Source organism: Saccopteryx bilineata, chromosome 1 (genome assembly GCF_036850765.1).
Source record: "Saccopteryx bilineata isolate mSacBil1 chromosome 1, mSacBil1_pri_phased_curated, whole genome shotgun sequence".
Classification (NCBI taxonomy): domain Eukaryota; kingdom Metazoa; phylum Chordata; class Mammalia; order Chiroptera; family Emballonuridae; genus Saccopteryx; species Saccopteryx bilineata.
In genome coordinates, this window is record NC_089490.1 from 231,426,229 (window position 1) to 231,449,320 (window position 23,092).

General features: G+C 40.6%; 1 protein-coding gene and 1 long non-coding RNA gene across 5 annotated transcripts in view; one reads left to right on the top strand and one right to left on the bottom strand.

Moving 5' to 3' along the window:
- The window catches only part of LYPLAL1 (lysophospholipase like 1), a 60,250-nt gene extending 52,793 nt beyond the window's left edge, over nucleotides 1–7,457 (bottom strand). For all 3 annotated transcript variants that reach the window (XM_066238105.1, XM_066238106.1, XM_066238104.1), the window contains exons 1-2: nucleotides 7,334–7,457; nucleotides 516–615 (exon numbers count right to left, since the gene is read on the bottom strand). In XM_066238105.1, coding sequence (XP_066094202.1) covers nucleotides 516–615; nucleotides 7,334–7,427 — 194 coding nt within the window. In that variant the 5' untranslated portion in view covers nucleotides 7,428–7,457. The remainder of the gene's footprint in view (nucleotides 1–515; nucleotides 616–7,333) is intronic.
- A 106-nt stretch (nucleotides 7,458–7,563) lies between these two features.
- LOC136320325 (uncharacterized) overlaps nucleotides 7,564–23,092 on the top strand; it is a 329,953-nt gene continuing 314,424 nt past the window's right edge. For both annotated transcript variants that reach the window (XR_010728311.1, XR_010728312.1), the window contains exons 1-2: nucleotides 7,564–7,615; nucleotides 9,232–9,320. This is a non-coding gene — a long non-coding RNA (uncharacterized lncRNA). The remainder of the gene's footprint in view (nucleotides 7,616–9,231; nucleotides 9,321–23,092) is intronic.

The window sequence follows — 23,092 nt, forward strand, 5'->3', positions numbered from 1 at the left end:
TACGCCTGCAAGTTGAATAATCGAAATATTTATTAAGTAGTCAATTCCATATTCCTATTCTGGCTTACTGACTCAAAAGGCTTATTAACATTATTTCTGAAACCTCAGGAGTGTTGAATGAATGCCTCAAGAGTCTTTCCCACAGATTCGAAACTCTTGCTTCACTAAATTATTAGAAAGGGGATGCTTGTTAGAGATACCGGTTTCTCTGGGATGCACGAGGGGAATAAAAGAGTCTGAAAGGTAAGCAATCCATAGGGCTGGAGGAAGCCAAGTCCTGGAGGCCAGGCTTGGGACAGGGTTTAAATTAAGAGCTCTAGGAATGCTTTACTAAGAGGGAACACTGTACTCACCTAGCAAAACAGCCCAATAATATAATTGTGCAAAAAAAAAAGTTCTGGAAAAAAGTACCCCAATTTAAAATATTTTAAATCCAGAACATCCAGCCGGTACGTCTATTCATATATGTTCATGCCAAAGAGTTACCCTGAGTATTGCGATCCCTTACTGCTTACCTGGGAGGAGCTGTCGGGTAAATAATTTTTATGTGCTGGAATGTTAAATCTTGATTTAAAACCTGCTTGATCCACCTTCTCAGTCCTTGTCCAGAATCACCTGATGGATCACAAAATCTAGATTAACATAAAACATTTTGACAATTCAGTGTATTTAAAAGCTGTCTGTAACTTTCATGTCACACAGAGGATGGAACAAGAAATAAAAAGAAATCTCCATATATAAAAATAACTGTAGAGAAGCTGATTTATCATTAGGAACTGATCAGGCATCAATAAAAAGAAATAATTTTGATTATTTTACTCCTAACTTCACCACTGATCATTTTAAAGACCTTGTTTAAGCTTGAGTTACAAGTTTCCCATTTGTTTAAAGGTTATAATAGGAACAAACAGATGAAGTGAGTGATTTTTCTAAATAAAAAATTATATTTTTTCCTTGATTTTTAAACAGTCACTTTTATCTCTACTCTTAAAAACAGTAAATTCCTAAAGTGCTTATAAACTTTTGTTGTTGGAATAACGTAAAACAATGTTCTTGGTTAAAATAATAAAATCCTTCAAGAGGGGTATTTATTTTTAACCCAAAGAAATTAGAATTCAATTCTGATACCATGTTTACAAGACTTAAAATAATTATAATATGTTCCAAGGCTGAAAAGTCACCAAAATTCATGCAAGAATTAATGTATGTGCATTTCCATCAAAAAAAAAAAAAAGGAAGGAAATATACAGGTCTACTTTATGTTGTCCTGAGGAGGGAATTTTAAAGGTAACAACTTGAATTTTTTAACCAATCAGTTCATTAAGACATCAATTCAAAAAATATCTACTGAATGCCTATAAATGTGTCAGGCACCGTGTTCACAGCTAGAGAGGCAAAGACAGGAGGGTGAGAGGAGAAAGAATCCCTACTTTCACGGAGCACACAGTTTAGTGTGAGAAACAAACATTAGTCAGATATTCATACCCATATATGTGAAACACAAACGTAGTCACTGAAAGATGGCACCTTTGGTGCTGCCAGGGCTCCTTGTATTTAGAAATGACCCAGTTAAGAAGTTCAGGGTAACTTCACTGGAATATAAACTCTGCAAAGCAAGGCTCGTGTTGTGTTTTACCCACTGAGTTTTTTGTTCATTTACTGCCTAGAACAGGACTGGTACAACCTGGGCATCCTGCAGAGGGTTGCTGCATGGCGTGAATTCAAGCCTACAGGACGGTGAAGAGTAGAGTACTGCAGGAAAGAGCCTAAGGCAGACACTGAGACCTTTAAAGGAAGGGACAGTGGGCATCTAAGAACTGAAAAGCAGCACAAGAAAGAAAGAGCAGTGAGTGCAAGATGAGGTTAGAGACACCCTTTTAAAAATAATTGTAATCAAGACTTTGGCTAGCCTTTGTCCCCAGTTCCTAAGAAAGAGGTAACCTCTAAACCAGGGGTCCCCAAACTTTTTACACAGGGGGCCAGTTCATGTCCCTCAGACCGTTGGAGGGCCGGACTATAAAAAAAACTATGAACAAATCCCTATGCACACTGCACATATCTTATTTTAAAGTAAAAAACAAAATGGGAACAAATGCAATATTTAAAATAAAGAACAAGTAAATTTAAATCAACAAACTGACCGGTATTTCAATAGGAACTATGCTCCTCTCACTGACCATCAATGAAAGAGGTGCCCCTTCCGGAAGTGCGGCGGGGGGAGGGGGTCTGGATAAATGGCCTCAGGGGGCCACAGTTTGGGGACCCCTGCCCTAAACCCTTAGAATTTCCTGAGTGATTAGAGTGTCTTTGTTTTTCATGGACAAGCCCTCAAACCACAGGATAGTTTCTACTAAGGAGATGACTCAGGGGGGGAGCTGGCCAGCAGAAATACCAACCATGTGATTAGAAGGCTGGGGCTGTGAACCACATAATATCAGCCTAACCTCCAGGGAATAAAGGAGGATGGAGATTTGAGTTCAACCCCAAATCAGTCATGTCTATGCAGTAAGACCCAACCCAAAACTGGGTAACAAGCTCAGGTAAAATTCCCTTCATGACAATATTCTTTTGACCATTGTGACAATATTCCTTTGAGTACTGTCAATATTACCTCAATGCTGGGAGGTAATTCATCCCTGAGGACGACAGCAGACTCGCCTTAGAACCCTCCTAGTCCTTTCCTTCTGTGTCTTCTTTTGGCTGGTTCTAATTTGTATCCTTATGCCTTAATAACAGCTGTCATTATAAAAAAGAAATGAGGCTAGAGAAACTGTAGGGACCTGATAAATCCTGAGAGCACACAGAAACTACAGAGATATTATTTGACAGGAAGGTGGCTAGCATCTAAGGATGTCTGGAAACTGTGTGAAGACAGAAATGAAGGACCGAAGGAGATGTAGGAGATGGTTAGGAGGCGACTGTTCAGGTGACAGATACATTGACTAGGGTAACAGCATTGGAGTTTATAGAAATCAGTACCAAGGATATTTAGGAGCTAAAAATGAACAGGAATTGGCAATAGATTAGTTATGAGGGGGTCAATGATAAAAGATTTCCAGGACGATGGTGAGGTTTTTGACTAGGACAACTGAGAGAACAGCATTACTACACATGGAGACAGGAAATTGGGGCAACAGCTACTCCTCACCCTGCTTTCTTTGTTTCATAGAACTTACTCTCTCCTCCTAGATGATGCTTCCTCCACTAGAATGCAAAGCCCAGGAGAGCAAGAATTTTTGTTTGCTTTGCTCCCTGCTGTTTGCCCAGAGCCTAGAACGGTGCCTTGCACATCGTGGCCGTGGAACAGATATTTCTTGAATGAATGGATTGATGAATGAGTGATTATTAGGCTGGTGGATAAACATGTCTTGAGCTCAATGGAGACCTAAAAACAGAGACATACATTTGTGTTTCCTGTATACAGGTAAAAATACAATCTGTAGACTGCTATGGAGTTTAGCCCAGAGAGAAAAATGTAGGGTTAGAAGAGGAGACCTGCTACCAAATATTGAGGAATCTTAACATTAATGGGCTAGAGGAGGCTGAGACTGCAGAGTAAACCAGAGGAGCAAAGAGAGGTGGAAGGAACCAGGAGAGTGTTTCAAGAAAGCTGAATGCTGTTGACAGTTCAAATAAGAGGAAACCTGAGAAAAAGCCCATTACTTAATATTGGTAACTTCTAAGAGCCAGCCCACTCTGTTGCCCAAGATTTACTGAGATGGATAGGCTACTCCCTGGGCCCTGCTGACAGGAAACCAAGACCTTCACTTCTTAAAACCAACCCGCTACTGGACTGAAATAGACTGCTGTCTGTAAGATTTATGTTCGGAGGGGCTTAAGTTTTTTCTCCTTTGTTCACAAGTGAGCACTAGCAAGAAAAACTATCCTTTAGTGACATGCTCTCATTTAACTGCTAAAAAAATATTCTCTAGGTGGATATAACATGCTAATGAGACCTGTGACCCATGAAGAAGCATGTAGTTATACACTGCACAAGTGCCATAAAGCCTTGCCTCTACGTACTTAGACATCACTTTTCTCATCTTAGCGTTGTTAAAATTCTCCCCAGCTTGCTTCAGAAAGCAGCCCGTTTCCTTGCCCTTTGCAGTGCTGGCTTCCACGTGCACAAGTAAACCTTCTTTCTCGGTACTGGTTTCTGGTGATCTCTTTTGATTTCTATCCTGGGAGATCACAGGAATCCAGAGTGGCTTGGAGACAGGGTTCTTCCCTGTCATCTAGGAGGCCTGGGTTCAATTCCCAGCCAATGCATCAGGCTCTGGTGATCCCTATCCTGGGAGATAGCAAGAACCCAGGGTGTTAGTAACATTACTTTGTGTGGACAAAGCAACACATGCATAGTCTGGGCCTGCATGAACCTTACAGCTTAGAGTGGAATACAGACATTAAATTAGGTAATTACAAACCTGATTAATACCATTGAACTACAGTGCCTTAAAGAAATATATAACAGAATTAATCTAATCTGGAAAGCTGAACAAAGCTAGTTAAACTACCCTTTGTTCTTTCTTTCTTTATTTTTTGTGTGACAGAGAGAGACAGAGAGAGGAACAGATAGGGACAGACAGATAGGAAGGGAGAGAAAGAGATGAGATGCATCAATTCTTCATTGTGGCACCTTAATTGTTCATTGATTGCTTTCTCTTATGTGCCTTGACTGGGGGGGGGGAGGGGCTACAGCAGAGCGAGTGACCTCTTGCTCAAGCCAGCGACCTTGGGTTCAAGCTGGTGAGCTGTGCTCAAACCAGATGAGCCCGTGCTCAAGCTGGGGATCTCAGGATTTCGAACCTGGGTCCTCTGCATCCCAGTCCACTGCTCTATCCACTGTGTACCTGCCTGGTCAGGCCCATTTGTTCTTATCATCCTGAAAAAAGGGACTTTGCTATTTTAGTAGCAGGAAAGGCTCAGATTGAGTTGGCTATGTGTGACTTACATTCCCATTTACCCTATGGTCACCACACATATCCTAGAACCTCAGGCTTTTAAGATGAAAAAATGCCTAATGCTGCCTCTAAATACTCTTTTTTGACCTTGAAAAGCAAAGCTGAATGCTACTAACCAACAGCCATATTTCTAGTAACAAAGCCCCCCTTTTAAAAAGCCAGCACCTCATTCCATATGGTAAAACTATTAAAATTGGTTTACCCATATTTACAGTAACCAGAAACCAAACATTTCCTATAACATAACCATATATACTCAGGTCTAATATAAAGATCATACTCCTAGAAGAGTTTTATTTACTAAAATGGAGCTCTAAAGATACAGAAATTGTATTATACTTGCATAATTGGCAGAACTCTTTGCGTAAAGTCTTTGTTCAAAGTACAAAGGAAAGCAAATATATACACACACTGGACAACTCAGTTTCAGAGATAAAATTCTGTTACAGATTTTTTAAATGTTGTAATTTGAAACCAAAAAGAGTAAGAATAGTCCATTTAAGTGAAGCAATCCAAGAAAAACAAAAAAACAAAAGTTTAGGAGTATTTCCCGATGATACTGTAAAATAACTTATTTATTAAAAGGTGTATGGTGCTGGGGAATTCCTGGGGGCTCATAACTGAATCCCTTGGAACCCTGAATAGTATTAGTAACAGTCAGTTGTAAAGCTTCACTGTTACTCTAAGATACCTCAACTTCTAAACTGGCCATTTTCTATTTCCAAAATGATGATACATCCCAGTTGTGTTTATTTTTATTTTAATTTAGTGAGAGGAGGGGAAGCAGAGAAAGACTCCTGCATGTTCCCCAACTGGGATTCACTCTGCAAGCCCACTAGGGGGCAATGCTCTGCCCATCTGGGGTGTTGCTCCATTGCTCAGCAACAGAGCTCTTCTTAGCACCTGAGGTGGAGGCCATGGAGCTATCCTCAGTGCCTGGGGCCAACTCGCTCCAACTGAGCCATGGCTGCAGGAGGGGGAGAGAAAGAGAGAGAGAGAGAGAGAGAGAGAGTAAGAGAGTAAGAGAAGTGAGAGGGGGAGAAGTAGAGAAGCAGATGGGCGCTTCTCCTGTGTGCTCTGTCTGGGAATCGAACCCAGGACATCCACATGCTGGGCAACACCCTACCACTGAGCAAACCAGACAGAGCTGTGTTTGTTTTTTTTGCCTTAACCCTCCAGAGCACTAATTTTGGACCCAGAGAGCTCTGGGTTCAAGTCCCAGTTCTGTTACCACGTAAAGGCAATAGCCAAGGGAACTTAGGCAAGCCAAAATGACAAAACTTCATAACCCTGCCCATTTCCAGGTTTTCTCCCTCCCTGTACCTCTCTAATCCCCTCCACTTTCCAAGCACCACCCTCCTGAAGCCTACATAGTAAGCCTCAGCTCCAAGACCACTTTCCCTATCAAATCTGACAAGCTCTTCACCTTCCAAATGCCTTAATAAAGCCTAGCCACAGTTTTCCCCTCACTCCTCCCTTGGCAGCAAGTCCCACATCATCTTGTGATCTCCCCTCCACTGCTGACTCAAAGTAATTGGGTTGTTCTTGTTTTTAACTTTAGGTAGGCCCCCTGAGGACACTGGGCTGCATGCATCTCATTGCTTAAAAAAAAAAAAAAAAAAAAAAAAAAAAAATTCCCAAGAACTTAGGCTGGGCCAAGCACTAGGGATGCAAACCAAAGATTCAAATAAGGGTCGGGGCTCAAGATCCAGCGGAGGATTCAGATATAAGTAATTACAGATGAGTTTCAGAAATGCAATACAGAATTAAGCACCTTACCAAAGTCAGGTAGACTTGCCTTTGTGCTGCTATACACTTGGGATTCTTAGTGACAGGAGGGAAAAAAGGGGGGAAAAAGGAGGGAGCAGGAGAGACATAATAAAAATTATTTAAGTTAACTGTGATTCTCCATTGCCTACATCATTTAGGCTGGAAAGAAATGGAAAGTAACCCAAGGGAGCTGAAAATTCCCATCACTTCATCGCTGACCCTGAAAAGCAATGTTTGTCTCCAGCAGAGGACTTACCTTACTAACTTGGGGGAGAGGTATAGGGGTCAGGAAGGATTGGGGACGTGGAGACAAATGTTGTGCGTGGAGGGCTGGGCACGTGGGCCGCAAGCGAGGACGGTGGGCCAGTGATCGCAACAGAAAAAAGGAAGGCAAAGGGCGGGAAGGCGCGGTGGGCGGCTGGGGACAGGTGACCATGCTGCCCGCCTGTCCGCAGCCGCGGGGCCAGCGAGGGGACAGCCACCCGCTCCAAGTCCACCGCGCCCTATTAGCATTAGGGGCCCCGAGCCTCCTCCAATTGGGGCCACACTGGGGGGGGCGCTTCCCAAGCTGCAGAAAACAAGGACGTAAAACTGTAATCCACCTGAGCCGTGCAGGAAAATCAGAGAGGCGCTGTGCCTCCCAGCCGGCGACACCACGCACCGGGGCAGGTAGACTGAGCTGGACACTGCAGCCATGGTATGGTCGCAACCCAAGCTGTGCGAGCCCCACCCCTCCGCCGTTTTGCGTGCCCACGTACGTACGCACGCGAGAGGGGGGCGGTGACACGCCCCTGAAAACGCGCATGCGTAGAGGGCCTGGCGCTGTCAATTCTTCTGGGTCGAGTCCAAAGCAAGCAAGCAAGCAAAGCAGTTCTATGGATGCTGTGAGTTTGTTTTTGCTAAGAATGGTATACAAGTGACAGCTTCGGAAAGGGAAAGGAATATTACTTTATTATTTTTATTTTTTTGCTGTAGGATTTTTAACTGAAATTATAAACTCAGGATTACTTTTTTTGGTTGGAAAAATATTGGTGTTGATAGGTGTAAAATTTAACGGGTTACAGCATAATTTATTTTCGACTTTGGGGCTTGAACAAGATGCATCTATTTCTGTTTGGGCTAAAATAGCCATATAATAATAACTTTTGTATAGTTTATAAAAAAATTGTTTACAAAGCCACTCTGAAGAGATACCATTTCACAAACACTGAGATGGCTATTTTGGAAAAAAAAAAAAGAAAAATAAATGTAGGCCATGATGTGGAAAACGTGGAACCCTGTGCATTGTTGATAGGATTGTTAACTGGTGCAGCAGCTCAGGAAGTATGTAGTTTGACAGTTTCTCAAAAAGTTAAGCAGAACCCTGGTTAGATAGCTTGGTTGGTTGGAGAGTTGTCTGGAAGGGCAGAGGTTACTGGTTCGATCCCAGTCAGGGCACATACAGGCACAGCTTGATGTTCGATGTTTCTGTTTCTTGGTCTCTTTCTCCCTGCCTTTCTCTCAAAGAAAAAAAAGTTAGAATTACTATATGATTGAATCATTCTGCTTCCGGATGTAAATGCAAAACAAACAAACAAAAAACTGGAAAGCAGGGACGCAAACAGATACTTGTACACCCGTGTTGACAGCAACATGATTCACAATAGCCAGTCCAAATGTCCACCCACAAATTAATGGAAAACACAATGTGGTATAGACATACAGTGAAATATTATTCAGCCTTAAAAAAAGAATGAACGTTTGATACATGCTTCAATGTAGACAAACCTTGATAATATTATGCTAAGTGAAATAAGCCAGTCATGAGAGGACAACTATTGTATGATTCCACTTATATGAGGTACCCAGCATAGGCAAATTTATAAAAGACCAAAAGTAGGGTAGTGGTTCCCAAGGGCTGAGGGGAAGGACGATTGAGGAAATACTCTTTAATGGCTATAGCCACTGAACTTAAAAATGGTATAAATGGATAATTTTATGTTTTATATATATATAATCATAATTTTAAAAAATCCCCTCCTCCCAAAATGTAATTACTTTCTATATAAAAATCTAACTATAGACATCTTTTAATACTGAGTGCTGTAGCCCTACCAGGTGGCTCTTCCCTTATGTAAAATTAAAAAACACCCAGTAGAATGTAATTATGCTATTAAACACCTGACTTCCATTCATTGTCAGCTGCATCATATTTGATAAGTTACAATTTATCTTTTTTGTTAAAGATAATCATCCTACTCCCAAGAGCTTAAACTGCTTAGTCATTGCAGGTGGACTGCCAAGGTAAGCTCTGCTCTACCTTGCTGTTATCACTGTTATCCACGCTTTCTATGGAAATGGTCCAGATCAAAGAGGAGCTTTGAGTCCTTTCACTGAGACTTCTAGACTTTGAGCTGAGAGTTTAATCATTGAGGAGGTCAGGATGGGTTGGGTTGAGCTCTGATGCTAAGTGAAGTAAGCCAACAAACAAAAAAACCAACAAACCAACTTCTTTCTCTAGACCTGCCTTCCCCATGTGAATCTCGATAATTTTCAAGAGCCAGATGAAAAGAGGGCAGTGCTAACAGAGGCCACATGGAGATAGGCCAGGTAAGGCTTTGCTTTCTTCTCTTAGAAATCTATTTTCTGCCAGAAAACCTTGCTGTTCATGGCTCCATGCTTTTGAGATAGCAAAAAATCAGAAACAGTTATTTAACAGTGATGATGATGATTATTGCTAATAATAATAATAAACAACTGACATTCATTGGACTTTCTAGGAGCCAAGCACTGTCTTAAGTAAATTCCCACAAGGCTCTGTGCTATTACTATCTGCTTTTGCCAGTGAGGCTCACAGAAGTAAAAAAATCTTGGCTCAGGGTCATCCTGCCAGTCATTTGTAGAGACTGGACTCACATGTAGGGCTTACCTGACTCCAAAGTTCAGGTCCTTAACTGTTACCCACATTTACACATTGGCTCACAAAAACAAGACAAGACACATACCAACTATTTTATTTCAAAACAAAAACAGGCCCTGGCCGGTTGGCTCAGCAGAAGAGCGTCAGCCTGGCGTGCGGGGGACCCGGGTTCGATTGCCGGCCAGGGCGCATAGGAGAGGAGTCCATTTGCTTCTCCACCCCCGCCCCCTCCTTCCTCTCTGTCTCTCTCTTCCCCTCCCGCAGCCAAAGCTCCATTGGAGCAAAGATGGCCCGGGCGCTGGGGATGGCTCCTTGGCCTCTGCCCCAGGCTCTAGAGTGGCTCTGGTCGCGGCAGAGCGACGCCCCGGAGGGGCAGAGCATCGCCCCCTGGTGGGCGTGCCGGTTGGATCCCGGTCGGGCGCATGCGGGATTCTGTCTGACTGTCTCTCCCTGTTTCCAGCTTCAGAAAAAAAAACACAAAAAAAACAACAAAAAAAACAAAAACAAAACAGAATCTTCCGGGATTTGGACAGTAGCCCTTTAGATTCTCTGTTGATTTAGATTTCCTGTGTTCCTTCCCACGTCTCCATTTCTCCTGGTGTTAGTTCCTGGTTTGCTCACCCACCAGAATGAACACCAGTTTGAGCAGTACCTGAAGGTTGGGATTATGAGTTTCACCTAGAATTTGAGCCTTCCCAGATTCGGCATCATTATTAGAATCAGCCTGGTTCTTCCGAATCTAATCAAAGTGCTCTTTTATTTCCAGTGATTTAAATGCTTAGCTATTGTTGCTATTCCTTTCATCTTTATTTATAGAACAAACAGAAGGTTTTAGATGACTATATTTAGAAATGCCATCTGGTAGGCAAACTATTGAACAAAAATGTTTTGTTCCTTTCATGTGACTACATTACTTTGAAATGTAATTAAGTTTCAGGATGGTTGTTTGCTGCTTTTATGGTGAATCTCTTGCCCTATTGAACTTGGGGTTGGGGGAAATTATCCCTGGAAGATTTTTATTAGTACATTCTTTTATTCTCTGTGTATCTTTTTAACTTTTTTATTGTTATTCATTTGTTTTTAGCCAGTCTGTATGCCCATTACGATATACTCCTCTTTGGTAACTTCAGTGTCTAAGAGAATCAAATAAATAAAATAAAAGCAAAAAAGAGAAATCTCCATTTTTTCAGGGTTTCAATATTTATTGGGAGCTAAATATATAAATGTAAGGGTCAGAGTGTAGTTTGTTGTTCCACTATATTTAGAAGTCCTTTAGGGTGCACTTGTTGGCTTAAAAAAATGATTGAAAGATTAGCCATGTATAGTAGTATATTTGGTATTTTCACATAGTTATAGTTAAATGAAATCACATTAGTCATACAAGGATTGCAGTTACACAGTTTTGTTTCACTCCCTTTTGAACATCAAATTATATCCTTTCCATTGGCTGGTTTTTATCTGTTGCATTATTTAAAGGGACAGAGAAACACATGTCCATAAACAATACACACACATTGGGTAAAGTGTCTCAGTATTGGGAAATTTTAAAAACTTTATAAATCACCAATGTAAGTTTTTTTTTATAAATTTCCCTTATCTGTTAATGAAAAAAAAAACTAGAATAAAACTTAAAGGTCCTGAATTCTTATAAAACAGAACTCTTTAGAAAAGAATGGTTCTGCCTGATTAGGCCGTGGTGCAGTGGATAGAGCTTCGGACTGGGATGCGTAGGACCCAGGTTCTAGACCCTGAGGTCACCAGCTTGAGGGTGGGCTCATCTGGTTTGAGCAAAGCTCACCAGCTTGGACCCAAGGTTGCTGGCTTGAGCAAGGAGTTACTAGGTCTGCTGTAGCCCCATGGTTAAGGCACATATGAGAAAGCAATCAATGAACAACTAAGGTGTCGCAACGAAAAACTAATGATTGATGCTTCTCATCTCTCTCCATTCCTGTCTGTCTGTTCCTGTCTATCCCTCTTTCTGACTCTCTCTCTCTGTCTCTGTAAAAAAAAAAAAAAAAAAAAGAAAGAAAGAAAGACAATAATGGTGCGGTGAGGTTATAAACTTTAATATGACCATTGCCTCAGTTCTAGGTATTTTAAACTTTTTCCTGTTCTGGGCTCAGGTGTCCTTTATACCTGCTCCTGCAGCCAGAGGGGCTACCACTACACATGGCATTTGCATGTTTGACCATTCACTTTTTTGTCCTTTCCATTCTCCATTCTTACTTACACTATGGGCCTAAAAAATCAACAGAAATAAACAAGCTTTTATTCAACGCTGCCACTGTGTTAAGTTCTTTGTATGTATTCTCTTACTTGAAGGCAGACTGCAGGTGGGTCTGTGTGTGTGTTTAAGGAGGATTTCACTTAAATTTCCCCCAATATTCCCCACTAGTTTACATTTACACAGTCATTTTGAATGCATAATGGATAAAGGATGTTCAAAACTATCACTATTTGTTGTTGTTAAGATTGACAGCTGCCAGAGGGGATGGGGTGGGGAACTGGGTGAAAAAGGTGAAGGGATTAAGCAAAGAAAAATAACTCATAGATGCAGACAACAGTATGGCAATTACTAGAGGGAGATGTGGAGGAGGATATAGGAGGGATAAATAAATAGTGATGAAGGGAGAGTTGACTTCAAGTGGTGAACACAATACAATGCACAGATCATGTATTATAGAATCGTACACCTGAAATCTATGTGGTTTTATTAATCTGTCATCCGAATAAATTCAATTAAAAATGACTACAGCTGTGTTAATAGGTACAGTGTAAGAGATGAACAAGTTATCATGTAATAATTTACATTGTTTAAAAACACACGGGCCGTCAGCTTTTGGAACCATAATAGACAATCTCAACCTCCTGCTTCAATTTGCACCAATGATGGTCTTTGAAACACTGTTTATCTGTGTAATTTATTTCTTTCTCCTAATAATTTGGATATTCTTCTTACTACCATTGACACTTAAATAGAAAAGCATTATAGTATTTTGTTTGTGGAGGCAAGTGGGTTGACTACAATAAAAATATTGATTCATGTCTTACTTCTCAGGGAGAAATGCCACCCATGAAGTCTGTTGGTACTTGAAATATAATCTTGAGAAATCCAGAAAAAGTATATATATACTTTACTTGAAAATGTAGGAATTCTTTATTCTTCTTAACCAAAAAAATGTAAAATGCATCATGTTCCACTTAGGCTGAAAACAATTTAATGACAAGTTATACCTAAACTATGTAAAACATCAAAAGGGCTCGTAATATCTTAACATAGACTATAGGAAAGTATCTCTCTTTCTAGCCAGCTTAGATATAAAATTTTACATCAGAAAAATTAAGTCATTACAACATAAATAGTAATCAGCTTTCATGAAGTTATTTATTTTTTTTATTTTTAAAAACTAGATTCACTTACGCTATAAAGCTTTAAATCTTCCTCTTCCCCCTAAAAAAAACTTATATATGCAGGTTTTTTACACTGTGCAGGTGGAGTTGATAGATGAAAAAGAGTGTTTCATGGTTATTAAAATCATCGGCTATGCTAACAATTTCTCTTGCCATTCTTGTCAGAGAAGAGTTCGGTTCAGTCACGTGCTTGACATCTGGAAGCCACTTGGAGTAATAGCTACCACCAACTTGTTGCTGATTCAGGGAAGACATGCTAGAACGGAGGTAGAAAAGGCAGATCCCATGTTTCCTTTGATATACACACATAGACTCAAATCTCATCATTGTCTTTAAGCCATTATTTTGTCGGGTGAAAAGACTGAACCATTAATAAACATGTTCTTTGTCTTAAAATGAACTTCTAGAAAACATAAAAGTGCACTCCAAATGAAACTCCTCAATCATTTCAGTCCATACAGATCAGAGGTTTCCATTAGACCAGGAGTCGGGAACCTTTTTGGCTGAGAGAGCCATGAACGCCACATATTTTAAAATGTAATTCCGTGAGAGCCATACAATATGTTTAACACTAAATACAAGTAAATGTGTGCATTTTATGTAAGACCAACACTTTTAAAGTACAATGAGTCTCTGAATTCTTTTTAATAATGTTGTTATGCTGTTGCTAACCAATAATGAATAAAGTACTTCTTACCATTAATGTGACTTTTGGTGCTGCATGGTTTTGCGTCTGGTTGATATGTGGTGAGGTTAAGCTTCATGTAGGTGTTGAGACTTTCATCTGTTAAATGTGATTGTAGGTTGGTCTTAACATTCTTTAGATGTGAGAAAGACTGCTCACATGCATACGTAGAACCAAACATTGTCAGTACAGCAATACTCACATGCTGCAGTGTGCGGTATGTGACAGGAAGCGCATTCCAAGTTTTGGCAATCAACTGGTTTGTGGGTTGAAGTTTTTTGATTTCTCCCCACTTGTGTTTGCTCACCAACTCTGCTTGCTGTTGTGCAAGTCTTTCCAAATCTTCATTCATTGACTTGAATTTATTCACCCACATGTCTGAGGCCTTTAGGTCAGCAGCTTGTAGCTCAAAGTCTCTGACAGAGACACCGGAAATGTAATTCAGGTCGGCTCTGTCCACTGCACACTTGTGTGGATGGTTGATGCACTTAAAAAGACAAGTGCGCTCATGAAATTCTCCAAAGCGCACTTTGAATGACTGCAGGAGATTAGATGTGAAGCCCGCTAGCTGTTGGAAATCAAGATGTTGAGCAGGGTCACTTGCTGTGCATGCATCTTTAAACTCTCCCAGTTTTTCAAAGTGTATTAAATGATTGGTTTCAGTGTCTGCGATGAAGAGTTCCAGCTTGTTTTCAAATGCAAACACTGCTTGTTGAAGGGATAAGATTGTATTTCCAACGCCTTGCATTTTCACATTGAGCTGGTTCAGATGTTCAGTCATGTCCACGAGATAGTAGAACTTCAGGAGCCATTCAGTGTTAGCTAACTCAGGATGCTCAACGTTTTTCATTTCAAGAAAAGTCTGGATTTTGCTCAGACAAGCCGCAAAACGGCTGAGCACCTCCCCTCTTGACAACCAATGCACATTGCTGTGCAGAAGCAGACCAGGATAATTATTCCCAACTTCATCCAGCAGCGTTTTAAACTGGCAATCATTTAAAGCTAGGACAACAATAAAGTTGACCACCCGAATGACCAGCAACATCACCTCACCAAGCTGTTCGCCACACATCTGAGCACAAAGCGCCTCCTGATGTAGGATGTAGTAAAAACTTAGGATGGGTCTCTTTTCATGTTCATGAAGAAGTGCTATGAATCCTCTGTTTTTGCCCACCATGCACGGAGCACCATCAGTACACACCGAAATAAGTTTATCCATTGGTAGATTCTTTTCTTTAGCGAACTCAGTGAAAGACTTGAATAAATCCTCCCCTCTTGTTGTCTCTTTCATAGGCAAAACAGCAAGACTTTCCTTACCTAGTGTGTCACTGACAGCATACCTTGCAATCACGCTGAACTGGGATAAGTGGCTTATGTCTGTTGACTCATCCAAAGCGAGAGAAAAGAATGATGCTGCATTTATGTCCCTCACTTGTGTTGCCTCAATGAGATTTGCCATCATGATGGTACGATCGTGAACAGTTCTTGCTGACAGAGGCATGTCTTTTATTCGTTTGATTATCTTGTCTTTTTTTTATTTTTTATTTTTTTTATTTTTATATAGAGACAGTGAGTCAGAGAGAGGGATAGACAGGGACAGACAGACAGGAACGGAGAGATGAGAAGCATCAATCATCAGTTTTTCGCTGCATGTTGCAACACCTCAGCTGTTCATTGATTGCTTTCTCATATATGCCCTGACCACGGGCCTTCAGCAGACAGAGTAACCCCTTGCTTGAGCCAGCGACCTTGGGCTCAAGCCAGTGAGCTTTTGCTCCAACTAGATGAGCCTGTGCTCAAGTTGGAGACCTCGGGGTCTCGAACCTGGGTCTTCTGCATCCCAGTCCGACGCTCTATCCACTGCGCCACTGCCTGGTCAGGCTGATTATCTTGTCGTTATCCAAAAAGTCGTCAAAAAAGTTCACTGGCAACATCAAGCATGAATGTTTTGGCATACTCCCCATCTGTGAATGGCTTTCCGTTTCTCTCAATTGCTAAAGCACTAGCAAAGCTAGCTGAATTTCAGTCACCTTATTGTGTTCAAACACGGAGTTGCTGCTTACTAGCTTGCACTCTGCACAGTAGCTCTTGCCATGATTTCTTCCTGCTGTTCCCTGCTGGATATTTCAATGCAAATGTAGTATGGCATGTGTCAAAGTACCACTTTATATTTGACCATTTCATCGATGCAATTTTATCATTGCATATTAGACACACTGCAGAACTTGCTCTCTCCATAAAGGCGAATTCCTCTGTCCATTCCTGCTAAAAAGTACGATACTCCTCATCTTTTTTTCTTTTAGCCATCTTCTTCTCAAAAGGGTTTCTGCAGTTAGCTAGCTGACTACTTGATTAAAAGGAGGGAAATTTATTTCCTGACCTCACAATGACCTGTGTACAGTACGCATTATCCAATAAAAATTTGGTGTTGTCCTGGAGGACAGCTGTGATTGGCTCCAGCCACCTATAACCATGAACATGAGCAGTAGGAAATAAATGGATTGTAATACATGAGAATGTTTTATATTTTTAACATTTTTTTTTATTATTAAAGATTTGTCTGCGAGCCAGATGCAGCCATCAAAAGAGCCACATCTGGTTCATGAGCCATAGGTTCCCAACCCCTGCATTAGACCATGGCCCTGGCCATGAACCTGGGTGAATGCATTTTTTTATTCCCCTACAAGTTTTATAAAGCACCAAGTTTCTTTCATAACATCATTAAGGGGACTTGTGCATTTCTGACTAGGGAGGAAGAAAAGAAAGAATAAAGAAGTTCAGCCATATTCTTTGTGCGCAACACAACCGTTTCTTAACTGGGTTCCGCAAATCTCTCAGGAATTTCCAGTAGGATCAATCTGAGAAGCTTCCCTGGAGATTTCACTTAAAAGATTTATGTGAGCTTTAAAAATTGGCACAGCCCTGGCCGGTTGGCTCAGCGGTAGAGCGTCGGCCTAGCGTGCAGAGGACCCGGGTTCGATTCCCGGCCAGGGCACACAGGAGAAGCGCCCATTTGCTTCTCCACCCCTCCGCCGCGCCTTCCTCTCTCTCTCTTCCCCTTCCGCAGCCAAGGCTCCATTGGAGCAAAGATGGCCCGGGCGCTGGGGATGGCTCTGTGGCCTCTGCCTCAGGCGCTAGAGTGGCTCTGGTCACAACATGGCGACGCCCAGGATGGGCAGAGCATCGCCCCCTGGTGGGCAGAGCATAGCCCCTGGTGGGCGTGCCAGGTGGATCCCGGTCGGGCGCATGCGGGAGTCTGACTGTTTCTCCCTGTTTCCAGCTTCAGAAAAATGCAAATAAATAAATAAATAAATAAATAAATAAATAAATAAATAAATAAAAATTGGCACAAAAAATACTGTAAAGAACCAATTATATAGATTTCCCAAGAATGGTCTCTATCACACATTAGGAAAAAAATTAGCTTGTTCTTTATATTCAAAGGTTATGCTAATCATGGTGATTATTTGGGGATCTGAAACTTAAAATGTAGCCCTTTGAAGAAAGAAGTTTAATTTTTGGCTGTGGCTGTTGTTCCCGGAGGTTGTCATTGTTTATAATTATTGTCTTTTTTGACATGTGGTTGACTAAATCCTTTCCTCAGAAGATGTCACCACATTCTACATTACTACATTCCATGATGGTGTGTCCCGCCCACCTCCCATGTTGTTGTAAGAAGTGAACTATTGCATCTCTAGGAGTGTTTCTGTCAGGTCTGGCTGTTTGCATTTGGTTCACCTACATTTACTTAAGCCTTTGGGATATTTTGTGCCTTGCTCAAAGAGGCTGTATTATGATGGCCATCATGTGAACTCAAGTGGATGAAAATAAAATCTCACAGGAAGTGATACCAAATCAGTGATTTCTCAAATATCCAGATGTCCCATGTTCACATAAAATTATCCAGTGTTCACTACTTCCCAGATGTCCGAGTCTTAAAAAAATTGTAATAACCCTTTCTTCTAGAGAACATCAGGAATCATCGTTAGCTTCTTAGAGATGATATGGGTATGTGGTACAAATGGTCTTTTTGTTATGAATCATACTACTTCAGCTGGGTAGTCAACACTCAGTAACTGTTACCTGAGGATTGTTAATAGAAACTTTTCATTAAATTTCATCAAGTTAGTTAAAATGTTAATTGCTCTGGTGGGTGTCATCTATATCCTGATCACTAGAACAAGGGTAATTGACAAGTCTTAAAGAATTTACATCTCCTTTCTTTTGTTCAGAGTATAGCCATTTGATGATGAAGAGAAAAGACACATCTTAAAGTGATTTGCTTAATAGTTAGAACCTACTACAGCTAACCAAAATCCTTCTTGTTTCCACCATTTTGGTACAGGGGGTCCTCGGGTTACAACAGTTTCAACATACCACTTTTCGAGTTTATGACACTCGCTCACATAAAAACCACGAAAAAAGTAAGAAAAAAATTTTTACACATTTTTTTGTTACTACATTATATTTATGTCCTTTACCTTTTTCTGTGGCTTAGTTGTATTTTTATATCCCAGATTATGATTTTACAACTGTGTTAGGATAGGTGAATGACTTAGGCTAGCTTGAGTTTCAATTTACACCAAAATTTGGATTACGTCACTGTTGTGGAACACAACTCTGTCATAACCCAAGAACCCCCTGTATATGTAATGGTTAATCGAGTACTAACTCATTAGTAGTAACACTGAATAACAATAGTGATAGGAGAATTGATTTGTTCCTGGAAATCACCTGCCATTTGCAGAATTTGCATTTGTTTACTTCTGGGATGCATTTCTTAAACGGAGATAAAAACAGTACTATCACTCAGCCTTTGATTGTGTCTAATAAAATATACCTGAATACTCGGGGGTATTTGAAAAAGGTTACTTTTGACAGTCATCTTTTTAAAAATGTAACTATAAAATGTGATTGCGTGTTTTAAAAGCTATACTCAGAATTCTGTCATTTCATCCTATTTTTATTAATTGGCACATGATTTTAGATGACCCAAATGGTGTGTCTCCCAAATGTTACACATGCTTTTTTAGTTTTCTCAATTAGTACTGAATATTTTTGTCTTTATTTACTACTACAATAAATATTATCTGATGCTATGAGTATTTGACGATATAGTGGTTGAGTCCATTGAGGTTATTAATCAAACCAAATGCTATAGAATATTTATAATGCATTCTGCTAAATACTGTTGGTGAATAAAAGATATATCCAATTTTGCTCCTATCCATGAGGCATTTACATTTAGTAGGGAGACAAGAAGCATACCTCTCCCTAATATAAGATAAATACTATTAACTCCTATAAGAAGGTTATAGATAAAACATTAATAAGTTTAGAGGAGAGAGAATATATTTCTAGCTTTGGGCAATCCTGGAATGCATACGTGGAATAGAATATCACAGTTCTCTAAATATTATAATCAGAAATTCCCAGCCACTGGATTTTAACAGCACATAAGAGCCTTAGGACAGGGACTAGAACTGCTGTTTTCTCCTCTCTTCTCACTGAAGTTCAAGATGGAGGAGAGATGTACCCTGACAGTGTACTTTCTTGCCTATCTTCTCTTGCTTATCTTGTTCTTGGCTCCATTAAATTGAATTCTAATCCCTGATTCAGGGATTTCTTCTCATGATGAATCTGTGACAGCTCGCTCTAATGGTGTAGAGTTTACATGATTTAGTGGGCCTGTGTGACTTAGACACGGTAACCTTGCAATAGATATTTGTTGATTGAGTGTTGAATGAATGGCTAGTGAGTAACTGGAGAGTGAGTAAATGGCTGTCAGCGAGGAAACAAACCAGCTCAAGGAAAACAGCTGGAGCCCAATGGTTTTCGTCAGTGTGAGTTACACCAGTGATCCCCAACCCCCGGGCCACGGACCGGTACCAGTCATGGGCCATTTGGTACCAGTCCGCAGAGAAAGAATAAATAACTTACATTATTTCCGTTTTATTTATATTTAAGTCTGAACGATGTTTTATTTTTAAAAAATGACCAGATTCCCTCTGTTACATCCGTCTAAAACTCACTGTTGATGCTTGTCTCGGTCACGTGATACATTTATCCGTCCCACCCTAAAGGCCGGTCTGTGAAAATATTTTCTGACATTAAACTGGACTGTGGCCCAAAAAAGGTTGGAGACCACTGAGTTACAAGAGAACACTGTATCGATCTTTGCTGTGATTATAGCTATTCTGTAAATATTTGTTGAACGCAGTGTTTCTTAGAATCGTCATCTTGTACATTCATATTACAGCATTTATATTGTTAGAGTAAGGTCAATCTCCTTGTAAAACGGATAATCCTGCTTCACTACTGGGTAAATAGATCATTATGCAGTGTGTTTCCAACAGCTTTCCTAGAAATGACCCCTTTGAGGTTCAAAAAGGAACAAAAAGTGATTAGCTTGTATAAAGGTCATGCCATTTCTTACTACGTATGGTATTCAATAAAAAGAAAATCCCACATGATAGTTCTGCATGCCCCATGGGTCTTATACCATAACGTTTTGTTCTTACAGCATCTACATTTTGGCATTTGTTTGTCAAAAACGGGGTGGAGGTAAAAGTATCCGTTTTGCCAGTTTATGTGAGGCCATAAAGCAGCATTTTTCATTTTTCAACACTTATTAGCTCAGCTCCCCAGCTGTGTACACCACGCCCTGGTGTGAAACTGAGAGGGAGAACTCTGACAAGTTTATATTAGCCTAAATTTATACCTTTTCTTTTGGGTGGGGGAATGTTTTTTTTCTTTCTTTTTTTAAAGAACATTATAATGGTGCAATTTTGCATCATACAACTTCTCTAACAGGAAATAAGACCTAACAAGAATGATGAACAGTAGATCATGTTCGGGCTCCCCTAAATGAATAGTAACAGCTAATGTCATAGAGGAAAAGTGAAGCAGGAAGTTGCCAAATTAGTTAATGCATTACTGACCCATTCAGTCCAAGTGTTCCTACTTCCTGCAAGATATGCGTAGTCCAGTGCCTTGCACGGCAGATATGCTCGAAAGCAAGTATAAGCCAATGGAAGAAGAGGAAAGCTCAGGCTCTACCTAAATAGATGGATTTTTTATGTAATTTGTAATTACTCATTTGCTGGCTTCAAATCTTTATTTTCCTTGTTTTCTGGAAAGCTGTTTCAAAAAGACAGAATGACATTTGATTTTGCAGAAGGTCTGGTGCAGCCAGGAGGAAATAGGTTTAAAACAATCTCTGTAGAATGATGTAGTACATTAAAATAAAGTGATTGAGTACCAGCTAAAAATTTTCAAGCTAAACAAACTTAATCATTGGCTTCTGCTTTCCTCCTCTTTCCCACACCCGAACATGTGACAAGCCAAGGGGAGATTCTTAAAGCACTTTTTTTTAAAGCTCCATCCTGAGTAAGACAGGACAAGGTAACTCACATAAAGCTCTTTGTAGTATTTCCATTGTGAGAAAGTCTTAGAACTCAATACCACATCAGGCTATCGGTCTGCTCCTAAGTTATGCTTAACACTGGAAGGGAGTATGGAAGGAGAGCCCTCACAAATCCTCAGCAAGGCTTGAGAAACAGGCTCGCGTTCTGCCAGCCAGATCCCTGCGTCAGGACTTGCTTGCATAATGCTTAGGCCGGCCCTGCCAGGGAGCACAGGTCTTCCTGTGCCGTCAGAGCAAGCTGGAAGCAGCTTTAATTGGCCTGACAGCTTTGTTTGCACATGTTAGATGCAAAGTAATCATTGTAAATCTCCCCACATCTTGAAAACCCAGGGCAGTCTTCAACTGGGTGAGTTCTTTTTAACCTCATACTCATCATCTTATTCTAGATAGAAAGCCAGGACCCTGAACATTAAAAAAAAAACAAAAAAGACTTTTTTTTTTTTAATGTGACATGAACTTTGATGCTGAATGAAGAGACACTTCTATAGAAACAAGGGAGACATCTTTAAGGGGCCTCACGGAAGCCCAGGCCCTGTCTTTTAACCATGGCTGTGAGGGACAAGCAGACTACAGCGGCAGGCAGGGGAGTAACTGCTGGTACAGACAGACTTCATCCGGAGCAGAGGGACTGGCATTTAGGAAGAGCAAGGCGTGGTTTCAGTGATGGCTCCTGGAACTTGGAACAATGGGAGAAAGCAGGAAGTGCCTCTCAAATGAAAACCACGTGGACGAAAGTGACGTGCTGGACTTAACCAGCCTTTATGTACGCACTGTGTTTTGAACTTGGGAAGGGCTAGGTTTTACAACCTTCTCTCGGATTAGAGTTGACTTCTTTTTTAAAATAGAAGAGTCACACAATCATGTATGCAACAAGCCAGCTTTGGCAATATAGAAGTCACTTTAGGGACAATACATTTGAATAGATTGAAAGAGGCTATAAAGAGGGAGATGTTAGAAGTCCTTTTTAAACTAGGGAGAGAAAAATATCTGAATTTAGGCAGTAGCTTTCAGGATACAGGGAAAGGCAAATTGGAAAAGTGGATGGGCTTAGCACTGGAAGGTGAGGTATGGGAAGTAGTCTCACATGACTGTCTCCAAGTGTTCTGGTGAAGCTCTCCACAAAGATCAAGAATATAGAGGAATAAGCAGGTGTAGAGTGAAGACAAAAATAGTTCAACTTTTCACGAGTTATCAGAGGTGTCAACAGAGGTTTGGTGACTGCTGGAAACATGGGTCTACAACTTAGATTGGTGATGGAAGTGAATTTTGGGAGTCATCAGCATAGAGGAATCAAATATCAAAGAAACCGAGAGCCCTGGGCAGTAGGGATTCTGTTCTAAGACTAGAAAGAAATGTGGGCAAACCTGAATGTGAGGAGAGTATCATTGAGCAAGATTAGACTTTATAATGGCCATCTGCTAAGAAGGAAAGGAGTAGTAGAAAAACATTAGGGACTTCACAAAGGAACAGGAAACTGAGTAAGGATGGGGGAGAATTGCTAAGTAGTCATAACGCATATATAAAATATAAAGGAGCTAATCTACACTTGTCATCAAACTTGTATTGGTAGCTACTGAGTAGAAACAAAAGAAATAAACTACTCTTTGCTCTTGTATTGGTGATAGCAAGGCAGAAGGTCAAGGTGAGGTGGTACTGTTGATCAGACTGATGAGAATGCAGAGCTGTCTAGGCTAAGGAGGGAAAAAATTAAGCTGAGAAAGGACAGGTAGAATGGGAAAATAGGAGAGGATAAAGCCAGCCAGTCTCCAGGGGGATCTCTGAGCCAATTTAATGAGAACCAGGGGACGAAAGAGAAGAGGACAGGAAGTGACATGTGGAACAACGAGGGTTCATTTCCAGGGTGGAATATTATCATGCAGAGTATAGCAGTGTGAGAAGAATCCTCGAAGAAGTAGGATTGAGCAGAGTCTTGAAGAACT